The 24353-nt window shown below is 47.6% G+C and overlaps 1 protein-coding gene across 3 annotated transcripts in view; it reads left to right on the top strand.

The window, feature by feature from the left end:
- The window catches only part of TRERF1 (transcriptional regulating factor 1), a 2539264-nt gene that overhangs the window by 2356100 nt on the left and 158811 nt on the right, over nt 1-24353 (top strand). For all 3 annotated transcript variants that reach the window (XM_069608500.1, XM_069608502.1, XM_069608501.1), the window contains one exon: nt 10130-10338. In XM_069608500.1, the coding sequence (XP_069464601.1) occupies nt 10130-10338 (209 nt within the window). The remainder of the gene's footprint in view (nt 1-10129; nt 10339-24353) is intronic.

The following is a 24353-nucleotide window of genomic DNA, read 5'->3' on the forward strand; positions in this document are numbered from 1 at the left end:
TAATATAGATAAGTCCCATGGTGAATGTATAGGTTCATGGGGTGACTTCAGGATGCTTTCCACTGGAGAGGGGCACGAGACAAGACTGCCTGCTCTCCCCAGCACTATTTATTTTGGCGATAGACCCTTTGGCAATTTGGCTTCGGGGGGGAGACCCTCTTATGAGGGTTTTTATGTGGCCGTCAGGTCATGAGGATCATGTATAATTGTATGTGGATGATCTGCTACTGTACGTGGGGGAAACCTCGATGTCGATTCCGTGGGTTATGGAAATAATACAGCCTTACGTTGGGCACAGCAGCCTTTGGGTCCATTGGGACAAGTCTATCCTTTTCCCAATACAAGGGGCACTGATACTATCCCGGATAGCTGTAAGTTTAAGGACGCAGCCAGTTCATTTATATACTTGGCATTTTCCTATCACAAATCATTCACTAGTGCCACAACAATCAGGTTATTTCTCAGAAGCGTGGTAGGTATACTGAAAGAGTTACTAAAGGCAACAATACATTCAGAAGAAAAAAGTTAACTGTAAGGACTATTCAAAGGAAGACAGAAATAGGTAATGATTAATTGTCAAAGGTAAGTGTTGCAGATATCTGAGAACTTCAGGTAAAACAGGTTCAAATCTTGGCAGATATTCTAAGCCTCTTCGAATTTTCAGGTTGATGCAACAAGTATCATTGAGTAGGGTAATGGTAGCATGAGTAATTACAGCACTTTGAGACTGTTGTGATAACACACCATACTACTGCTATATGTTACTATTTGTCCAGGAATACTAATTTCACAAGTAGACAAAGCCCTATTTACTATTCTATAGAAAAGTGTAAACCTAATAAGCTTCTGGGACCTGGCAAACCTTTTGCCATTTGTTAATCTTACCAACATGTGTGGCACCTCAAGATGCACAATGTAGTCGAGGAAATGCTGGTTTCCATTTTCCACATGTTTAGGTTTACTATTTGTGATGACATCTGTGGCGAATCAAGGGAATTCGTCCCTACTCCCCAAGGGGGAGCCCATCCTGTGAAGCTAGGGAAGTGTGCCTGCTTTGCAAGACCCTCCCTAGGGGTCGAGGTATTTGTGATGACATCTGTGGCGAATCAAGGGAATTCGTCCCTACTCCCCAAGGGGGAGCCCATCCTGTGAAGCTAGGGAAGTGTGCCTGCTTTGCAAGACCCTCCCTAGGGGTCGAGGCAACTGGGAGCTCACCGGGAGAGGAACTCCATAAACCTGTGCACACTGTGGCCTTCATGGGATGCTCTAAAATACCTGTGACTTTTAAAAGTCAAGACTGGGACGATGAAACACTTAATAGAGGTCATTATCACACTGAAAGAGAACATGTCCCTTTAAATGGAAGTATCCAATCTACTAGGACGAGTATGCTGAATAGTGAGTACCCAACGAGCAACAGGGAGGAGAACGTATGCATAGACAAGAGATGGCCCTGAGCTCGTTGCACCTGGAGGAAGCAGCGTAGGCATGAGCCGTAATGCCTGTGATTTTCAAGCTCGCACTATACTGAACAGGGAGACACCAGAGTTACGGAGAATTGTCATGATGCCTACCCCCAGGCATCAGGACCAAGCCCATCAGCCCCGGGAGCAGGCATCTAGACATTTAGTAAAACCTCAGCAGCCCCGCCTAGGGGCTATCTGGGTTCAGTCCTGGCACCTTAGGCGCCAGGCTCATAGTAAAAATCAGTCCTGGCGACTAAGGCGCCAGGCTCATAGTCATTACTTACCTCAGGCAGACCATGCTGCAAATGACTCCAATCCAACATGAAGCCTGAAAGGGACTATTTTTCTAAAGGGACTATTTTTTACTCGGGTGTGGTTCTAGGGACTTCTTACCTGGGACTACTTTTGAGGCTATTTAAACCACGCCCGACCAGCAACTCACGCTTCGCGTTATTCTGCATACAGCAGCGTAACGCTCACCGTGCCTGCAGTCTGCATCCAGTCTTCTGCCACGCCCGCCACTAATCCGGAGATCCTAAAATAAAGAAGAAAGAAAGGGACAAGGTTAGAAAATGAACTTATTCTATTCCACACATGATTCTGGATCCATCTCGTCTCCAGACCTGTAAAGAACATCATTTCTGCACACGCCGCACTTCCAGCTGCAGCGCCGCGCCATACTCACCAGTCTTCACAGCATCTTTTGGGTCGGCGCTGCCTCCATCATTTCTTCGCCGAACTTCGGCACCTAGGAGACAAAAGAAAACCACAAGGTGAGCCGAGGGAACCAACCAATATAATTCTTACCACCACCACTTACCTGATTTACCACCGGAGGCATCCTTTTGTGACTCTCCATATTTTCACGTGCCGCATCTGTAAAGAGAGACAAAACAACACGTTTTCCACGTGCAACATTTACCGGACAGCGCCGGGTAATACAGACTCTTACCTGAGCGCCACCAGCTGCCACAAGAGCATCTTTTCACGAGCCAGCTGCAAGACAAGAAAGGAAGGGGGGAACAAGAGTGAACATCGGACATATTGAACTCTATGAACTTAATACTTACTGGTCCTCACCAGGAACCTCAGAGTCAATACTCTCCGGAATTCTCCCGAGCCTTCAAACCAGTGAAGTAACTGGAATCGACGCGCCCCTGCAAATCCACACAGGATGGAGAGCTCATCTTCGAAGAATATAAGGTGAGATTGCTGTGAGGGCATTTCGGAGGTGATTAGTTGGGGAGGACTGTGGGGGTGCCATCACTTGAATCCACAAGTGGCTAAATCCATCTCTCCACTTGCAGGAGAATATTTCTACGGGTTAAGCAGACAAGATTAGGAGGGCAGATCCAGTCAGTCATCGCTGCACTACGCATCACGTGGGTGGAGACCGCAGCTGCCAGGTGAGCGTAACAGAACGAATCCCCACCCGGGCGTTATGGAAACCTCAGAAACCGACCAACTAGCCCTATTGTTAGGGGAACTTAGGGCATAAGTGCACTCCGCGCACCAAGAGACTAATGCCCTCAGGAGAGAACTGATTGTGTCAAAGGAGCGCACTGATGATCTTGCTAGACAATTACTGCAAAACCAGGCTGGGCAAACACCATTACCTGGATTCGGGGGGAATCCAACTCCTGTTTCATCGAGCAATCCTGTGCAAGTGGTTCTACCAGGGAGCATTTCTTTAGCTCCATTCAAACGTTTTGCTGGGGACCCAAAAAAGTTCGTCGTGTTTATGAACCAATGCCGCTTGCACTTTTTATGCAGACCTGGAGCTTTTCCGAACGACCAAACCAAAGTAGCCTTTGTACTATCATATCTTAGTGGCAGCGCAGCGGATTGGTCAATTCCATTAGTTAACCAGGATGACCCTCTTCTTCGGGATTTTCAAGGTTTTCAATTGAGCATGGAAAGACTATTTGCCAGACATTCACAGGGACAGGCCCTGGATAACAAACTTTTATCATTACGACAAGGTAACCAGGATCTACTAACCTATATCGCCACTTTCAGTAGGTTAGTGGTGGAAACCGGATGGCCAGAGGTAAAACGAATTACATTATTTCATTGTGGACTTCGGGGTAAACTCAAAGACGTTTTGGCCCAAGTTGTGAACCCACCTCAGGATTGTGCAGAATATATAGACTTAGTGGTCCAGTTAGACCACCGACTTCAGAATAGAAAGGCTGATCGAGCTAAGTTCGAGAATCGGATATTGGTTAAACCCAATGTTACCCTCAAAGGAACAGATGTATCAGAACCGATGCAGATCAGGGGGGGTCAAGGGACCCTTAACTCAAAAGGAAAGAGAAAGAAGACGGCAGATGCAATTGTGTCTGTACTGTGGGGCCTCAGGACATTTTCTACGGGATTGCCCTATAAAAAACATCTAAAAGAGTAGTCGGAGTTGCTGATAAAAATCAAACAGAGCTTGATTCGGGAAACGACCACGCCCGACAAGCGTAGAGGTCCGCTTGCCGAGCTTGAAAAGGATACTCAGACCTCGCACTTCATCATACCAATGGTCCTTATAGATCCAAGTCAGCCATCACATATGCACGCAGTGAGGCCATAAATTGATAGCGGGGCCATAGGAAACTATGTGGACCACGAGTTGGCTTCTAGGATGAATCTATCTCTCTGCAAATAGGCCACTTCGGATGTCATCACCACAGTCGATGGAACTGAAATTGCCTCTGGGCCTGTAACTCATTCCTCCGCAGAAATGACACTATTGGGTCAGGATGGGCATCGAGAGACTATTGTGTTTGATTTAATCAAAGCCCCGAAGTTCCAAATAATACTGGGGATACCTTGATTGGAAACACATAATCCTTGTATGGATTGGCGAGAGAAGAGACTAACCTTCCCGAATTGTGCACATACTTGTTACCCGAAAAAACCCTTGAACCAAGGCCTGGCCACAGTCGCTACTCCAGTCGTGCAGTTACCTCAGGAATATCAAGAATTCCAGGATGTTTTCCAAAAGGAACAGGCAAACACCCTACCACCTCACAGATCATACGATTGTCGAATCGATCTCATACCCGGTGCACAACCTCCATGTAGTAGGATCTACGCCCTTACGGAACCTGAAAACCTTCACCTGCGACAATCTTGGACCAATACCTTGCTAATGGCTACATTCGTCCATCCAAGTCCCCTGCATCTTCAGCTTTGTTCTTCGTGCCTAAAAAGGACGGTGACCTCAGAACGTGCATAGACTACCGCGCATTAAATAAGATCACGGTTAAGAACCGATACCCATTGCCTCTGATCCCCGAATTACTAGACCAAGTAAAGGACGCTTGCATCTACACTAAATTAGATCTCCGAGGGGCATATAATCTGGTACGTGTAAAGAAAGGCGATGAATGGAAGACTGCTCTTTGCACTAAGTACAGGTTATTCGAATACCAGGTGATGCCCTTCTGGTTGTGCAATGCACCAGCAGCCTTCCAGTATTTTATGAACGATGTCCTTCGTGAACTCATTGACGTCTGTGTTGTTGTATACATAGATGATATTCTAGTGTACTCCTCTTCAGAATCAGACCATGTGAAGCACGTTCGTGCAGTCCTTGAGAAACTACGCCAGCACAAGTTATATGCAAAATTGGAAAAATGCGTTTTTCATGCTACAGAAGTTGAATTCCTTGGATTTATCCTGACTCCAAAGGGAGTCCGAATGGACTCTAGAAAGGTGGATGCAATCCTCAAGTGGCAATCACCCAGTTCAGTTAAAGGGGTACAAAGCATGCTCGGATTTGCTCATTTCTACCACAGATTCATTCCGGATTTCTCACATGTTGTACACCCTATCACAGCACTTTTGTGAAAAAACAAACGCTTCTTGTGGACCGAAGAAGTGAAAAGGCCTCCGAAGAGCTGAAAGCGAAGTTCACGTCTGCACCTGTCTTAAAGCATCCACGCCCCGAATTTCCATACATAATTGAAACTGATGCATCCACTTTAGCCATGGGAGCTGTCCTATCCCAGAAGGATCCTGAAACCGGTCAACTTCACCCAGTAGCATTTTGGTCCAGAAAGTTCTCGGCACCCGAGGTAAACTATGCGGTTACCGATAAAGAATTATTAGCCATCAAATCTGCCTTCAGGTCTTGGCAGCATTATCTTCTCGGTGCCAGGCATACCATTACGGTAATTACCGATCACCGGAACTTGCAGTATTTAAAAGCAGCCAAGGCCCAATCGTCACGTCAACTTCGATGGGCATTGTTCTTTGCCGAGTTCGATTTCGTGATCACTTATCGAGCAGGTTGTAAAAATGGCAAGGCAGATGCCTTATCCCGAATAGGGATGGGAGAAGCATATGCAAACCCGGAACCGGTGCCTATAATTTCAGAACAAAGAATTCTTGGCATAACCATTCTACCGACACTAGAGGATATTCAAGTAAAGATCCAACAACTCTTCGATCCAACAGCCCTGCAGGACTGGGTGAAGAAAGCCTCGGACTACTCAATCATCAATGACCTACCTTATTATCAAGGGCGACTATTTCTACCACACAAGGAACTACAAGAACTAGTCATCTTCAATTATCATGACACCCTGATGGAAGGACACCCAGGTATCACAAAAACTGAAGCTAAAATTAAGAGACAATTCTGGTGGCCCACCTGGCGAAAAGACGTAAAGTCATTTGTAATGTCTTGTGGCATTTGCGCCCAAAACAAAAGTCAGAAGAAAAAACCAGCTGGCCTCTTACAACCTTTGGATATTCCACCTACACCATGGCACACCTGATCGTTAGACTTTATTACAGATCTACCTCCACGTAATGGATTTAACACCATTCTAGTTATTGTGGATCTTTTTTCCAAGATGGCCCACTTTATTCCTCTAAATGGATTACCTTCTGCTTCAATTCTGGCCAAGGAGTTCCTCGAAAACATTGTTCGAATACACGGATTTCCTTCCGTATTGGTCTCTGACCGAGGTAGTCCATTCATTTCACATTTTTGGAAGAAATGTTGTCAACTGGCGCAAATCGGCGTGAGGTTATCAACCAGTCACCATCCCCAGACCGATGGTCAGACAGAGAGGACCAACCAGACCCTTGAACAGTACCTACGTTGCATGCTACACCAGACCGAAAGTAATTGGAAAGATATTTTATGGATTTCCGAGTATGCATACAATAACTCATTCAGTAACCGGACAAAGCCCCTTTTATACCATATATGGACATCATCCTCAAACCTCAGAACTAGATTTGCCTCAGCATTTAGAAATGCCTGCAGTTAGTCATTTGCATTCTACTATTACATAAGCCTTTAAAGAGGCAACAGAACATTTGAAACAAGCAAAAGAGAAATATAAGAAAAATGCTGATCAACATAGTAGTGAAACTCCACAATACCAGATTGGGGATCAAGTTTGGCTGGCTACAAAACACATACCTCTGAAGGGAACTCAGACTTTTAACCCTAGATATTTGGGACCTTACACTATTAAGGCCATTATCAACCCGGTAGCCGTCAAATTGGAATTACCGTCTAATATGCGCATTCATCCTGTCTTTCATGTTTCACTTTTAAAACCAGTTTAACCAGGAACAAGTTTAACCAAACCACCCAACCCCATCTTGATAGATGGAGAACCCGAATTCGAGGTAAAAAATATCCTGGACTCCAAGATGGTTAAATCAAAACTTTTTTATTTAATCGATTGGAAGGGCTACGGACCACAAGAAAGGTCATGGGAACCTAGCGACCACGTCCATGCACCTCGGTTGGTGAAAAAATTCCATCGGAACTTCCCAGACAAGCCAGGGCCCGGGGGAAGAACAACTTTAGGAGGGGCCTTGGTGGGGAGTGCTGTCATGATGCCTACCCCCAGGCATCCGGACCATGCCCATCAGCCCCGGGAGCAGGCATCTAGACATTTAGTAAAACCTCAGCAGCCCCGGCGAGGGGCTATCTGGGTTCAGTCCTGGCGCCTTAGGCGCCAGGCTCATAGTAGAAATCAGTCCTGGCGCCTAAGGCGCCAGGCTCATAGTCATTACTTACCTCAGGCAGACCATGCTGCAAATGACTCCAATCCAACATGAAGCCTGAAAGGGACTATTTTTCTACAGGGACTATTTTTTACTCGGGTGTGGTTCTAGGGACTTCTTACCTGGGACTACTTTTGAGGCTATTTAAACCACGCCATAGGAGAATATTTCTATGGGTTAAGCAGACAAGATTAGGAGGGCAGATCCAGTCAGTCATTGCTGCACTACGCATCACGTGGGTGGAGACCGCAGCTGTCCGGGTCCGACCGACGCCCCTGTGGGAGCCAGGTGAGCGTAACATGAATCCCCACCGTGAGAAGCCAAACGGGCAGGAGCCCCGAGGGAGGTGATGGCGTGAACATGAAGGATCCATGGTGGGCAGGCGGCCTACAAACTACTGCCAGTACCACCACAAAGCAACAAAGTGTCTGGTCACTTAGCAGAACACTGGGATGCCGTGAGGGGAACAGAAAATCCAAAGGAAAGTTGGCACCAGATGTACCCTGAGGAGAAGGGAGCCTTTCTCCTCACCTAAGTTAGTTATCATAGTGAAAGGGTCAGTTAGGTTAGTTTGGACAGCAGACTTATGCCTTTGGCCGTTCACGAATGACTGACGAGCACCTTAGTTAGTAACATAGGTAGGGTCCACCCATAGTGCTAGGGAACGTTAGACCTTATAATTTTCCTTTAATAAAACTAAGTTAAACATGTCCTCAGAGTGTCCGTGCCCATCATTTGAATCTCCACGCATCTCATACTGGATGATGCGTGATTGAATTGGGGTGATTTTATGCACTGGACGACACCACCCAAGGCAGTCGCCCACAGAGGTAAACAGGAAATGCCCAAAGTCTCCCTAGTACATTACCACCTTCAAGTGAACAAAGTCCCTCTAAGCCCCATACTACCCCTTTGCCCACTATGTATAGACATACTGGGACAGACCAAAGGAGTGGTGCCCCTTGGGATCCTTTGGCTAGGGGACAAGGGTGGGGTGGAAAGGAAGAGTATTTACAAGGAAATGATGTACATAGGAGCCAGGGCCCATTTGTAACCCGGAAGGCTGATGCGCAATCCCCCTGTTGCCATGGTAGCAGTATGGAAAAACTGTGGATGCTTGTCAACTGCACAGCCTGTGTTACTTTAGCACCCCAACAAAGGATTGTGGCTGACCCGACTAGATTATTAAATGGGTGCAGATGTCCAATGTGGAAGTTAGGAGTTATAGGCGTGAGGAGCAGGTTAGCGTGTGGCTGGGTGGTGAGGGGGATAGAACGATAGAAGTGGAAATGAGAAAGGGGGGTTAACAGAAGCAATGGGGAGTTGGTGGAGACTAAGTAAGAGGAATAACTAGGAATATGTGAGAACACATCAAGGAAAGTGGGAGGAGCAGAGAAGAGTGGAAAGAGCAGTAAAGAGGAGGTGGAGAGAGCAAAAGGGGTGGGGCGTTGAAGGGCAACAAATAAAGCGTGAACGAGGTTAAGAGGCTGAGGCATGAACCCTAAAGAGGATGAGAATAGTGTCAGGGAAGGTGGTGATAGTGAATGGAGGAGGAGAAGGGTCAGATGAGCAATAAGGTGCTGGTGGAGATAACCTCAAAGAAAGAGGGATTAGCCGAATTAACGAAGGGTGAGAGGAACAGTAAGGAGGGGCTGGAGAGAACAAGTGAAGAGGGAAGCATGAAGGAGGTTTACAGGCACACAAGGAGGTGAAGCAGGTTAGGAAGAACAGCAAGGAGTAGAGTTCAAGAACTCCAAAGAGAGGAGTTACAAGAAAGGTGGGAGTTCCGAGGAGGATGGAGAAAAACACAGAAGAAAAAAGGGAAGTCATCAGTGGAGGCAGAAAGAGTAACAGATAAGAGAAGAAAAGGAAGGGTGGAGGAGGTAAAGATCAGCATGTGGTGGAATACAGAGGATGAGATAGAAACACTGGCAAAGAGACAAGGAGATTACCGAAAGGAGGAAGGGGGAGAGCTAGAAGGAGGAAGACGTTCCCAAGACCAGGGTCAGTAAGCGAGAAGGGTGATTGAGACATAAGTGCCTGGTGAGAGTGTGGGATTGTTTGCAACCAACTCAACGAGGGATAAGCCCAAAATTAGAGTGCTCATATTGATCTTTGCAAAGAACTTAGAGAGATTTCTCTTGTTTAGACAACCCAGGACACTGGGATTGGATGTGCTACTAGAGAAGTGCTACATCTTGACAACTTCTACAAAAGGCTAATAACCATCGGCAAGAGCGAAGAAAGAAATGCTGGGACACTTACCCCAAAAGACTTCAAGTGACGTTTTACATACCAGGTGGGCAGGCTCTAAGGGAGAGAGGGAATTACTCAGGATCACAGTCCTATGAAGAAAGCTTGATATGTTTGAAATGTGTATTTCTTGAATTCCCACTACATGACCTCATGTGCAGCCTAATACCTTAGCTTATCTGTTTGTTTGTTTAATAAAGGCTCTTGATCCACAGACCTTGGCTATTCTTCTTAGCTTGTTTATATTATTCTTATTTGAGGCATGTGCTACTGTTAAAGACTTCTTGATTTAAATCGTGCCCTAAGCCAATTACACCACAACACCTTGACATAATTGTGGCATGGAGCTCACTTAATTCTGTTTGGTTTTAATTCTATTTCAGATATTCAGTTCCAGACAGGCTTTGAATGGCCATGCCAGGATACACGGGGGCACAAATCAAGTTCCAAAAACATATCCCCTTGCTTCTGCCGTTAAACACAAAGCAGCTCCAAACAGCGGATGCTTAGCTGTCAAAAGCTCCCCGGCTCACAGCACCACCAGTGGGGAAACCGATCCCACCACCATTTTCCCATGTAAAGAATGTTGCAAGTAAGACAAAACATTGCTTTTGTGGAGATGGGGTATTTTTGTGGCTACGAATACATTTGTTTGAATTGGGGTTTACTTTCACAAGGGTACCAACTGTTAATGATTTTGGGAAAGTTACTGCAGTATTCAGTGCAAATGATTTAATAATAAGAATATAGCATGATGCAAAGGTATATTCTCCAGCATTGGTATCTTTCATGGATTCACATGCTTATTGAATATTCCCTTTTGTCAGGCCATCTTCAGATCTTTACTGTATGTGGAAGCCCTCATTTTTTTGAACTTTGAAATCTCAACATTTTGTCCTAATTTTGACTGGCTGGTGAAGATCCTGACCATCGACGGATCTTCCAGACTGTGTGAGGTCTTCTCCAAGTCTGAGGCCTTCCAGAGCAATTGTGACAGCGGACACTAGGAAGAAAAGCCTTTTTACGGCTAGTGCTAAGTGTCTCCTAAAAACGTGTACATGGAAGACCACCATGAGAAATGCTTATACTGCTTACATCCGGACCACGACATGGAGCGCTGCTCCATTGCCAGTCCATTTCGTCTAAGGCACACAGGGACTGTCATTGCATGTTGGTAACATGAGGGTGCTGGGGCCTCTGACTCGACCTTGATTCAATGCCAGGACCATAGAATGTACTTCCTCCTCCAAGAGTTCGAGGTCGCTTGAGGAACCTTCCCTGGGGACGAAAGTGAAAAGGGGGCACAAAGTGCACACTTTGGCTGATCCCCTCCCCCACCATTGACCACCTTGTAGACGACAGTCGATGCTTGTAACCGTCCACATTGTTGGCGACTCCGTCGACGACTACATGGTCTACTCCAAAAGCTACTAGCCCAGCGACTACAGCTAAACTACCATCATCGACACTCTGAGAAACGGCATTCGTCCACATCTACGAGCCACAGGTCAAAGTCATTGTCAACAGGAACCTTGTTGACGACCTTTTCGGCGGTTCACAAACCATCGAAATCGTCAATCCCTTTGTTGATAGCTGCACCGTCGACGATTGCCTCGTCAACGACTCAGTCAACGCAGACGACTACTGTCTCTGCCAGCAAACCCACATTGGTGAAGATTTCTTTGCCGCCCAGGCTGTCTTCAGCACCGTTAGTCTCACAATCGCAGAATCATTTTCCAAGAAGTGCTTGTGTTGACAGTAACATGCCTCCAATATTCTCTTTTCTGCCACTGCCCACAAAAGCTAAACCACTGTTAACCCTGGTTCCCTCTGTATCAGCTGCTACAGCACCACCTGCCCAGTTACTCCAGGGAAGTGGAATTTCTGACCAGGAGGAAATCAATGAAGAGCCTGATCGTATTCTACTGATACTTCGTCTAATTCCTCCAGTTTGACCCCCTGCAGTACTTACAGCCCCCTTGGGCACACCATCTGCAACCATGGACTTTTCGCTTGATATCTTAACCACCTTGCAGACAAGCCTTAGACATATTGTTCGAAAGCCATTTCTTCAGCCTATGCACCATCAAGGTATCTAAAGCTATTCTAGGGCTTTTTCTTGCCATATGAATTGAGTTACTAGTCTGTTAAGTGTTTTAAAAAATTATAGTGGAACCTTAACTGGAAGCACCTGGAAGATATAGAATAACCTAGGAAGCACAACCATTTTTATTGAGGCTATCCTGCCCAACCATGAAATTCGCATTGGAGTCCATCTATTCCAGTCTGCCTTCATTTTAAACAGTAACTCTGGGAAATTAGCTCCATATATGGTCAAAATAAAGTTAGTTAAGTTCACCTTGAGGTAAGCTATTGTGCATGTTGCTTGTTTAAATGTGGACACTCTCTGCGACACCGTCAGCTGATTCTTTGTAAGCCCTAAGTTTAGCAGCTCAGATTTGGCCATATTAACTTTTAGCCCTGCCACTTTTTCCAACTGTGTATAGCTGGGTTTTGCCTAATGGACAGTAGAAGCGGTTCTAAGTATAGTGCGTATAGGAGTGGGGACAATGGACACCTCTGTCTCGTCCCTCGTGAGATTTTCAACTTTTCCGATAAGCGTGAGTTAATACAAAGTCTCATTGTGGGACTGCTATAGACGGCCTTAACCATCTGTACAAATCTCGGGCCCAACCCCATATGTTTCAATGCCTCAAATAGAAATAACCATTTAACATGGTCAAATACTTTTTCAGCGTCACACGCTATTAATACTGCCGGGACTCGACGACGGTCAACCTTTTCTATTAAATGGGACACCCTTCTTGTGTTATCCCACGTGTGTCTACCCTGAATAAACCCAGATTGGTCTGTCCCCACTAGGTCCGGCAGGAGAGGCTATAATCTAGCCGCAAGGACCCTTGTGTAGATCTTAGCGTCCAGATTTAATAGCTCTGTGGGACAATAGGACCCACAGAGCTTCGGATCCTTAATGGGTTTACCGAGCACTACAACTTTGAACTCAACCATTGAAGGGGTCACCATCCCTCTCTGGCCGAATGAGTTAAAAAGGCCTGCAAGCTTCGGGCTCAATTTTGTACGGAACATTTGGTAGAAACATGCCGGATAACCATCCAGGAATTATGTTTTGCAACAAACCTTTAATCCCTGCCTCCACTTCCTCACTAGTAATTTCCTCCTTCAAATGCCCCCTATCAGAGTCTGCCAGTTTCCGCATTGACACCTACCCAAAGTAATGTTTTACTGTCTGCTGGTCATGGTTATCTGACTTATACAGGGAACCATAGAATTCCTCAAAGGAATTCAATATCTTCTCTGTCTCCGTTGCAATCAACCCATCCCGCTGTATCAGGGCTGTTGGATTTGCCTCTGCCTGTCTCAATTGTCTAGCCAGGAGTCTCTGTGCCCTGTTCGCGTTTATATAGCAATGCTGCTTGGTGTACAATAGGCATCTTTCCACCCTATGCGAGCGGAGTAACTCCAACTGTGCTGTAAGGCACTTCAACTTTTTATATGTAATCCGGCTCTTTTTCCTCGCTAACATTTGCAAGGTCCCTAGTATCTGGGATTCAAGTTATAATTCCATAGCCACTCTCATTTTCTGCTTCTGGGACAGTAACGCTATAAGTTCCCCCTGAAGTACCACTTTAAAGGCCTCCCAGATCCCTTCTTGTGTCGCTTCTCTAGTCTCATTCTCAGCAAAGAACTGCTCTATCCGGGTCTCCAAGCATTGCTGCCGCTGATTCATCTGACAGAATCTCTCGTGGGAACGACCAAGCCCACAACCTACTGCGCGGTTCCCACCTCTGTATTGTGATTGTTAGTGGTGCGTGGTCTGATAGTGAAATTGCTCCCAAATTCACATCTTCTTCCTCCCTCAGGAGAGCTGCCGAAACCCAGATATAATCAATTCTAGACAATGTCTGATATACATGTGAGAAACAAGTAAATCCCCTATACTCTCCTTTCTTCGCCAGCCCAATTGTCAAAGGCTTCTCTTAACTTAAACACTTGGGCGGAGGACTGCCCCTCTGACTACTCCCCGAGCGTCTATCTCTGATGGGGTCCCATGCCAAATTAAAGTCCCCTGTGAGGACAAACTCCCCCAGCACAAACATTTCCAGTTTCAACATTACTTTCTGAAGGAAGCTGACCTGACTTACGTTTGCCACATATATAGGGCCCCATTACAACCCAGGCGTTAAGGGGTTAACAGCGCCGTAAAAGGTGTCAGCGCCGTTAAACCCTTAAAGCCTGATTACGAGGTCCCTTTGCGGGTTGCACTTTAACGTCTGCTTTTAGCAGGCAAGAAAATGGAACTTATAGAAATGGAACTTCTCTGAGAAGGGCAAGAAAATGGAACTTATAGAATGATTGTTAGAAAACCAAAGTCTGGGTGGTACAGAGGAATCTCCCCCCCACCCCCCCCCCGCAGCAAATGTAGAAAACAGTGATGGTATTGATCTGAATCAAAGTCTTGAGAATGAGTCAGAAGAGGAAAGTGAATCTAATGAAGTTAGCCATTCTGAGCCTCTGTCTGCCTTACCTACTGTACCTACTGGGCCTATACCAGGTCCCACATGTAACCCTGCTTATTTTGAACTTGAAAAAATGAAGCTTCAATTAGAGTACAAACGTTTTATTGCTCAATCTGAAAGAAACCAAGAGCTAGAGTTCAGAAGAATGAATGCCCAGGCTCAGCAGAAGCAAGAAATAGAGAAATAGAAATAGAGAAATAGAGCTTAATCATGAACTAGAAATGAAGAAGTTGTCTGTGGAAAATGCTTCTCTCTCCTCTGGTTCCTCTAGGAGTTCCAGTCCCAAAAGACCCCGGATGCCTAAGGAATCAGTGGGTATGTATGAACCTAGATTGGATGTGTTGGATTGGTTGAAAATGTATGAGTATAATCATGGGCTCCAGGACATCACAGGGAATGATTTACTCCCCTGGTTGTTCTCTAGGCTTCCCCCTGTTGCAACTGATGTGGTAATGGAGTTGGGGGAGGTGGATAAGAAGGATTATGAATGTGTGAAACTAGCTTTGATAGCTAGATTTGGGAAGACCCCTTCCCAGTACCTTAAGAGGTTTAGGACCCTCAAAAAGCATGTTGGTACCCCTTGGGCTACCTGGGTGAGTGAGTGTTTGAAAAACGTAGAGGGATGGATTAAGGGTTACAAGGTGAACACTAATGAGGGAATGAGAAATCTTGTAATGTTGGAGTCAATTTATGATGCCTGCTCTCCTGAGCTCAGACAGCACTTGGCTGATTCAAAGGAATTAGATTCCAGGAAGCTAGCTAAGGCTGCTGACTTGTGGGTTGCCAACAGGGCCACTCACAAGGATTCAGGGGGCACTCAGAAAAAGGATGAGGGAAAGCAGCCACCAAAAGGGAACCAAGACATTTCTAATACCTCCCAAACCAAAGAGGGCCCCAAACAACAAAATAACCAGGGTAAGCCCCAGGGTAAACCACAACAGGCTAGTGTACCTTCTGGTCACAAACTAGAAGGAGGTCAGGCCAAGCAACCCTTCCAGAGAGCATTTGAAACATGCTATCTCTTTGGGGCAACTGACCACATCAAAGGAGATCCCAGATGTAATGGTAAACCTACAGGGATCAGCACAGTCTCCTTAGCCTTCACTCCTGAGGAGGAAGTCCAAATGGCTAGTGCTCACTTTGAAGTCTTTGCTGAAGAACCTTTGGGTCTTCAAGCAAGTGTAACAGTAGAGTCCATGGGTCTGGTTAGTGATCAGAATAGGAGTGTGTACAACTCCATACCAGAAAACTCTAAAGTTTATTATATGGACAGTGTTCTTGTCAATGGCCAGGATACTCCTGCCAGGCGAGACTCTAGGGCCAGCAGAACAGTAGTGGATGAAAGCTTTTTCAAGCCTGAGGATGTTGCTAAGGCACCCAAAGGTCCCACTAGGATGTCTGGAGGCCCTGTCCAAATGGTTCCAATTCAACCAGCCCTCATTCAGTGTAATGACATGACCGTGTTGATTCCTGTCAGTGTTCAGACTGAGGTGCCTGGGAGAGTCCTATTGGGGAATGATCTAAGAACTCTAGGAGTAGTATCCAGTACCCCCAGGCCGCTCAGTATGTAGACCCAGAACCAAACCAAATTGCCTAGAGAGGCCACCTTAAGGAACCACTCTAAGCCTGTGGGAACATCTACTGAGACCCCCACTACAAGCCCTGGTGTTGGTAAGTTGACCGCTAACCCTGGCAAATATCAGGCTAAAATGTTAGGGAAATGGGAGCCCCAAACCAGCTCCTTCATTGTTCCCCCAGTTATAGAGTCTGTGACTCCCCCTGCTTCTGAGGAAGAGGTGGATAGACGTACTGGAACCCTAACTAGGCTTAAGAGAACTGGTAATTCTCAGTGCTGGTGAAAAACCAGAAAGGAAAAGTCTAAGGCCAAAAACCTTCAGACTGTTGGACCTTCCACAGAAGACTCCAACCCAATTCCTACACTTAAGGGGGAAACTCCTAAAGTAGGTAAAGGTAGATCTAAGAGGAAAGAGAAGCATGTACCTTGCTTATCTCCATCCCCTCCAACCAAGAGGCCTAAAACCCAACCTTCTCCCAACAGAGAGGTGGGGATGACCTCTGGAGGCCCCTCTAGATCTAAGGGAATCCTTTATAAGGAGCCCTTGAAAAAGCCTAACACAGGTTCAGAAGTTGTAACCACTTCTGAGGGACTGGTCAACCAGATCCCCTATAACTTTAAAAAGACTGATGTTCCCCAAAGGGTTTGTAGGTCATATAGCTTACAAAGGAAAACCTTTGATTTGACCATAGGACATAGGTCAAGGTGTCACCACCAAAATGCTGATGGTCTCTCTAAGATGTATGTCATCGACTAGAGGTATGAGATTCATCCAGGAGTGGATTAAATCCTCCTGTCCCTTAGTCTGGGGGGGCGTGTGTTAGGGAGAATTCTCTCTTTAGGCTGAATTTCCTAACCTAGTGAGTCCCCCAGCAGCTTTGCTGGATTTCTGGAGTTTGTTTTTTTCCTCCTGCCAAGAGTGAGACTCTTTTTCTCCCACTCTTGGACATGATTAATGGTATTCCTTTGATTGGTAATGTGTTTTATGGGCTATGGGGTCCTTTACTCCATAGGGTCTCATATGTTTTTCCTATGTGTGTTACACAGCACCCTCCATAACACCGGGGTGGCATAGTGACACCCCACCATAGACTCCATACCCTGGGACTGACTACTGTCTCCCAGGACATGTAAAGTCACCATTGGCTTTACTAGTCCCAAATTATTAACAGAAACCAGTACAAACCATCATATTGTGGACGTACTGGTCGGGGCAATTCGGTTGCCCCGGGGTCTGTTAGTCGAGGGGACACGTCTCCGTCCCCCCTGATCGAGTTTTGGCTGGTGGCAGTGGAAACTACTTTTTATATTCGACCGCAAATATTTTCCTATGGGATGTTCCCATTGTTCGAGGCTACCAACTTTAATTATTTAATTCTCGTAGCCTCGAACATACCGCCGGTTTATTTAAATAATATTAATTCTCCAGTTGGTATTTTTTGCCAAGACTCGATTCAAAAATGGCGTTTGTGTTCTCTTCTGTGACTCCAACCCAAGTCAAGCCCTTTGTCCCACTTTTTGGCAGGCTTCTCCACAGAAGCCTCCAAAAGTGGTGCCACTTTGTCTGGGTGCCACAGGGGGTGTGGGAGGGGGTTTAGGCACCCTGGACGAGTTACCTTGGTAACTCAGGTCGCACTCTTGTGTGATTGGCCCAGGCTCACCACTTAGCATGTTTGAGTGACAGCTGGGCTGAGTGAATGGGGGTTTTCTGCATAAAAGCAGGGCTTTGGGGACTGGAACTTCAGAAGTCGCCACAGGACCTAAGAATCCGACTAGGGAGAAGCTGAGCCGACCTACCACGACGACACCACCGGTGGAGCCCTGCAGAACCGACTCACCACTTCCCGCCGACAGAGAAGATTTCCCGACTGGAGAGGCTTCTTCCCCTGACTGGTGGGCACAACCAGTTTACCTTTCTTTCTTCACACCCCAGCCCGGTTTGTGGTCGAACTGCCCGTGCCAAGCACCCCGGCAGCCGGATAGCCACTCACCAGTGAACCGCGAATCACCGGACCGCTCCTTGTACCTGAGAAACTCCGCGGCTGGTTTCTTCCCTGGCAGTGCAACGGACTCCTGTCTTCCCCCACGATGAGATCCTCTCTTCCCCCGGACGAAGCACCGACTTGCACCCGCTGCCAGGAGCAACTGCCCCCCCCCCGCTGGAGCGTTCTCACCCCTTTAAGGTACCGTGTCCGCCAGGCCTCCCTTTCTAAAGATTGCAACAAGGTAATAATAACTCCTTAACATTCTGGACTGGGCTGGCCGCCTTGACCCTCTAACTGGTCTCTTTCCTTGGTCCAACTCCTTTTTGAACCGTTACAAGACTTTTGTGCACTGCAACCGTGTGACCTTGGACACATTTCCTTTTGATCCTCTTAAAGCGGATCCAGCCTATTGACTCTGAATTCACGGTGTTACTTTGCCTTTCTCTCTTGTGTGTTCGTGAAAAAGTGTTGGGATCTGTTTCAATTTATTCTCCGCTTTTCTCTTCCTTTTTAAAACAAATTATTAGAGTGCCATCTATGTTAAGCGCTCACCGCTGTCTGAAAATAAGTGGGGCTTTACTTAAGACTTGTCTAATATTCTTTTAAGGGAGTGTATATCTTTTAATGACCGTGTTTTTGAATTGCTTACTAATAGTGCCTGTGTGTTTCTCTAGATGTGGTTTTAAATAAATAATTATATCTCTTTTACACCAAGCCCTGGTCAGTGTTTACTTGTTCTACTGTGTTCTCTTGACCTATTGTGAATACTCTGTATACTGCCTAACTCTTCTTGAGGGAAGCCTGACTGCTCAGCCACAGCTACCAAGTGAATCTGTGTGGTACAGACTGCTACCAAGTGGGTTTACTGCCAAACACCTGTAGTCCTAAATCTTTTGCAGTGGTCCCAGAGGGAACTGCACAGGTTTCTGCCTAACATTCCTCCACAGCAGCCACCTCCAGTTGCCTCTCCAAGGAGGAGAAAGTTCTCGTGTCCTTGGGAAAACACTGTTTCTCCAACTCAGGACTGCATCTGCGGCAGGCCAACGCGGACATCCTCTTGGCCGCGTCTAACCAGATGTTGTGGTGGGAGTTCAAGGAATTTCCGCCCACCCCCCTTCGGACAAACAAGCCTCCTTCAAGGCCGGTCTGGCGGATGCCCAGGCCATTGCGCAAAACACCATGGAGTCCTCGGACTCCTACATTGACACAGCCAGCAGAGGGCTGTGTCTTGAGGTTGAGATGAGAAGAACGGCCTGGATGCACCCCACCAGGTTTTCCTCTGACATGTAGGAGCGGATCCTAGATCTGCCCTTCGAGGGCTTGGACCTTTTTCATTCGTCCACCGATGACGAGTTGACGAAGAAGAAATCCTCGACTCAAACCGTTAAGTCCTTAGCCATCATGACAAAGCTGGGTCAGAAATCCTTCCCTCAATCCCAGAGTAGAACCAAGTTCAAGCCCCAGACCTTCTTTGGCTTCAAGGATTTTAGAAACTGTGGTACGCGGAGGACTGACAGGTCACCCGGCGACAATAGAAGGAAGCAGCAGACGATGTTGCGTGGGTTTTTCCACTCCCCCTCGCCTGCCCCTCCTCTGATGCCAAGAAGCAGTGACGTCAGGGAACACAGCTTGCCTCTTGGGGGCCGTTTGGCTCTGTTCCTGGACACCTGGAAGTGTCTTTTTAGCAACCCGTGGATCCTATCTAGTCGTCACGGGCTTCAGCCTTCCTCTGCCTCTACCATTCTCTCCTCCTCTTCGTCAGATCGTGTCCCCGGCTCTTTGACGGGAGGTCCTTTCCTCTTGTAGACAAGGGCTTTGGTTACTATTCCAGTATTTTTGCCGTACCCAAGGACAGTCAGGCTGGCCTGAGGGTAGTCCTGGACCTGTCATTTCTAAATCTGTCTTTACCGGTGGAACGCTTCAAGATGATTACTCCTGCGCACATAGCTGAGTCTCTGTGTGCAGGGGACTGGATGTGTTCCCTGGACCTCAAGGAGGCGTCCTTGCATGTACCCATATATGAACTGCATCGAAAGTTCCTGCAGTTCACGATTGTCGTACCACTTCCAGTAAAAGGTGCTGCCTTTCAGCGTGATCTCTGTCCCTCGCATCTTCATGAAGGTGATGAATGCAGGGCAGGCCTTCTCCGCTTGGAGGCCCATCATCTATACCCTTATCTGAACAATTGGTTGGTGAGGGCAGGGGTCGCAGTTATGCCCATCTCAAGAACTGGTCTTCCTACAGGTGTGTGGGAACACTACCGTTCAGCGGGTGTTCCCCATGCCGAGAGGCTTATGTCCCTCCGCAAGGCGGTGGGGCACTTTCTGGCCAACTAGACCACCTCGGCATGGTGGTTCCAGCACATTCTGAGCCTGATGGCCTCCTGCGTGCTGACTGTGCAGCACGCCCGTCTCAAGATGAGGTGCCTCCAGCTCCACCTGGCGGCCAACTGGGATCAGGATACGGGGACTCAGACGGACAGGATCCCAATATCACTGCTCCTTTTGCCTGACCTTTGCTGATGGCTGATGGATGACAATGTTTCAGTGGGAGCCTCCTTTACTTGACAGGAGCCTACCCTGGTGGTGACAACGGACTCCGCTCTTTCGGTCTGGGGGGCTACTCTGGAGGGCTTTGCAATTCATGGAGCATGGTCCAGGACGGAAGCCTGCCTTCATATCAATCTGCTCGAACTCAGGGCAGACAATTCTACTACAATGTTTTACCTCAACAAGAAGGTTCACAGACAGGTACCAAAGTCAATGCAGTCACCAAGACTGATGCTCACCCATTGCCCAGGGCCAATGAGCTTGCTCATGGACACCGTAGGTGCTGCCAAGTTTGTAAGAACCTTTGACCTCACATCAGGCTATTGGCAAATAGCTCTGACCGACCAGGCCAAGGAGAAAATGGCATTCTCAACCCCCGAGGGGATCTACCAGTTTGAGTCATGCAATGCCCCTGCCACCTTCCAAAGGGTAGTGAATTATGCCCTTAGAAGACTCTAGCCTTCTGGCATGACCTATCTAGACGACATTGGCTCTGGCTGTCCGTCCTTTATGGGGATACCCATGCCCTGCCATAGGAATCAATGGAATCCCGGACAAAGGCATGATGGCCCCTGGTGGCCTCTTGGTTTCCTTTGCCTTTCCCCCTTGTTTCTCAAAGTCCTGAGAAACCCTGTTTCGGGTCCCTTCCCCTGACTAGGTGTTGGGTGGAAGGACCATTTATGGAACTGGGGCTGCCACCGCTACACTAGCAGGAGCCATACCAGGGATTGCTGTTGTGGGTACACCCCAAGGCTGGGACCTGCCTGAATGGAAAGAGGAATGAAATCACATTCTGTGTTGTGGGTGTCGGGTAGTGGTTGTATGCCACAATGCCTGTTGTCCTGCCTGAGCCCACCCTGACTATAACTGAGTGAATGCTCTGAAAGGCTGGGAGTTGTCTCCAATCCTCATCCTGTGTTATGGGTGTCTGGCTTTGGATGAATGGCCTGAATGCCTGTGAGCATGACTGGTAGCTGCGAGAATGCACTTTGTGTGATTGGCTGGCAGAGACAGGCTCAGCCTGAGTGAATGGGGAACATTTGCGTATAACTAGGGACCCCTCACTTATCTACCTGTCAGAAGCTAAAAGTCTCAAGAAGCTTGTATCCTGAATCCTGCTGGGGGAAGAAAGCTGCAGCTCCATCAAATTCAAAAGATGTTTGCTGCTTTGCGAACTGAACCAGAGAGTACCTGGATAGGCAACCTCTTTCCGTAGCTGCTCTTCACCTTAAGTGTCCTGGCAATCAGTCCTGTGTGCCTGCCGTCCCGAAGAGGTGCTTTCGTGGGTCAAGAAGAGGAGTGCCTGGAAATCTTGAGCCCAAGAAGTCCATCTGTGTCCTCCAGGGTCCAGAAGAGTCTTTGTAACCGCTGGAAGCCAAGCTGTCGTGTATCGGCCAGAAGAGGGGGTACCCCGGCATTTTGCTTCTCGATGCCTGGAACTGGCAAAGTTCCAAGTAACACCAGAAATGTTCAAGTGGCACTGCAGCCACGACATCTGTCCACTTTTCAGCATCAGAGAAGATCCAGGGTCGCCGCCTGCAGAGGAGTACCAGCCGGTGGGTTTCCCGCCACCAAACACTGAAGAAGCTTCCCAGAGGTACAGACATTGTGAGGGTCCGCAGTGCAGTCCAGTGCTCATAGTCCAAGTCACCAGAAGTCACCCTGTCGTCCGCGCTGCGGCTGCAGCACCGAGGAACTGAAAGGCGGCCAACTGCGAATTACCGAAACTCGACACCTACGACTGGCACTGCACCTGTTGCCACCGAAAGTCATCAACAACCACCAAGGGACCTATCTTCTTTATCTAAGCCTTGTTGAGGTCCACAGCAAGCCTCAGCCCGTGAGGTAAAATGGGAGAAGTTGGCATTCAGAGGAGAGGCAAACAAGTCCAGTTCCGTGAACCCCCAATGTTGAAACAGGGGCAACAAAAAGTCGTGGTGAAACTCCCACTCTTTACACCCCAAGCGGCTCAGCTGATCCGTTTCTGCATTGCTGTCCCCCAGCAGATGGACTACAGATATCCAAATCCTCTCTGTGAGAGCCCATTCCCAGATCGAAACCACGTCCATTGTTACGAATGGAGGCTAAGATCCAACATCTTAGCCACCTCTTCCTGGATGTGGTTCTTTACAGTGTCTGACATCCTGTAGCATCTGCTTTTGACAGGCACACAGTCACCAGTGCCAATTCCATACCTGCACCATGTGGTGAGGCCTGGTGTCAATGGAAACAGAGAGGCATACTGCTGGAACAAAGCCCTGCATGCCCCCTGCTGCACTGGAAGGAGTCGCTGGGAGGTCGGTGTCGGCAAGAAGGGAACAAGACAGTGTTGTAAAGGCAGCAATGCAGGTCTGTCGCAGTGGTTTCCCTTGTCGGGTTGCACACCGGCTGTAGATCTCCCACGAAGATGAAACTTACTGTGGACCTCGACAAGGCTTAGATGAGGAAGATTAGTCCCTTGTTGGTCGTCAATGACTTTCTATGTCGACGGGTGCGGTGCCACTAGCAGGTGTCGGATTTCGGTATTTCGCGGTTTGCCGCCTTTCGGTTCTTCAGTGCTGAAGTCGCAACATAGATGAAAGGGTGGCCTCTGACGCCTTGGACTCAAGCACTGGAATGCACTGCAGACCCTCAGTAAGCCTGGACCTTTGGGACACTTTCTTCTGTGTTTGGTGGCGGGATACCCACCGGTTGGCACTCCTCTGCAGGCAGCGACTCTGGATCTTCTCTGATGCGGAATAGTAGCAAGATGTCATGGCTGCAGTGCCACATGAAGATTTCTGCAGTTACTTGGAACTTTGACAGCTCTGGGTTTCGAGCAGCACTATGCCGGGGTACCCCCATCTTCTGGGCAACAACTTGGCTTTGTGATGAATCGGACGATGCAATCATTTCTTTTCTGAGGGTAGCTTCTTCCCATGTGGCCAGGGGATGGCAGCTGCTACCTGATCCTGACCCTGGGGGCGGCTATATGAAGGAGGACCACATGGGGAGGGGGAGACCCTCAGGGGGATGATATGACGGTATTACCCAAATTGACCTTTTACAAATGACCTTTTGCACAATTGACCTAATCATAGTGGTCCTAATTGACCTTCTGCACAATTGACCTTTATATTATTTTAGTTATTTTATATATGTATTAGGCTGGTTTTGGATTATAAATATTATAAGGGGATTGGGTAGATGGTTGCAGGGGGTTTTGGCTTGGGTGGGGGATTGCAGGAGGTTTCCCCCCGCATATATGTCCTAATTGACCTTCTAAATTAGGTCAATTCTTCCAGGGCCAATTCTCCTGATGTCAATTGTGAAAAGGTCAATTAGTATACAACTGATATGGCATTGTTAGATGAAGTTAAACATCATTACAACAACTGAGACGAGAAAGAGGAATGGAAAAATTAAAATGACCAGGACTGGTAAGCCAACGCAGCAGTCTAGTCTTGGGAGACTGCTAAAACCTGTCCAAGATTCAATTTTCTGCAGCTGACAGACACGGAGGAAAGGGAGAAGTGCAGAAGTCGAGTGATGCCGTAAGCTGGGTAGACTCCGGTCACAATGTTGCGAGACAGCACGCTGGGGAAAGTGGTGTAGAGGTGAGTCCTGCCGGCACAAGGAGAAACCGAGTGGCAGAGGGCCTGCCGCCTGAACGGAAGAGGCAGCAGGAACCACGTACAGTGGAACAGGACGCTGCAAAGGAGCAGTGGCTAACGGGACGCACGCTGTGCCAACAAACTGAATGGAGAAGAAGTGAAGAGGTTCAAGGGAGGTTTTTTCTTTTTTTCCCCAACTTTATTTATTAACTGGTTGACATTACATCTGACACCCAATGAGCATGTACAACTGAAGGAGAAATTAAGTCATACTCCAGCAACCAGCAGCAGTCTATATTCATGCCTGGCACCAACATCAACCCCCACCCTCAGTCCCCGCACCAC

Source organism: Ambystoma mexicanum, chromosome 4q (genome assembly GCF_040938575.1).
Source record: "Ambystoma mexicanum isolate Mex_15411 chromosome 4q, UKY_AmexF1_1, whole genome shotgun sequence".
Lineage (NCBI taxonomy): Eukaryota > Metazoa > Chordata > Amphibia > Caudata > Ambystomatidae > Ambystoma > Ambystoma mexicanum.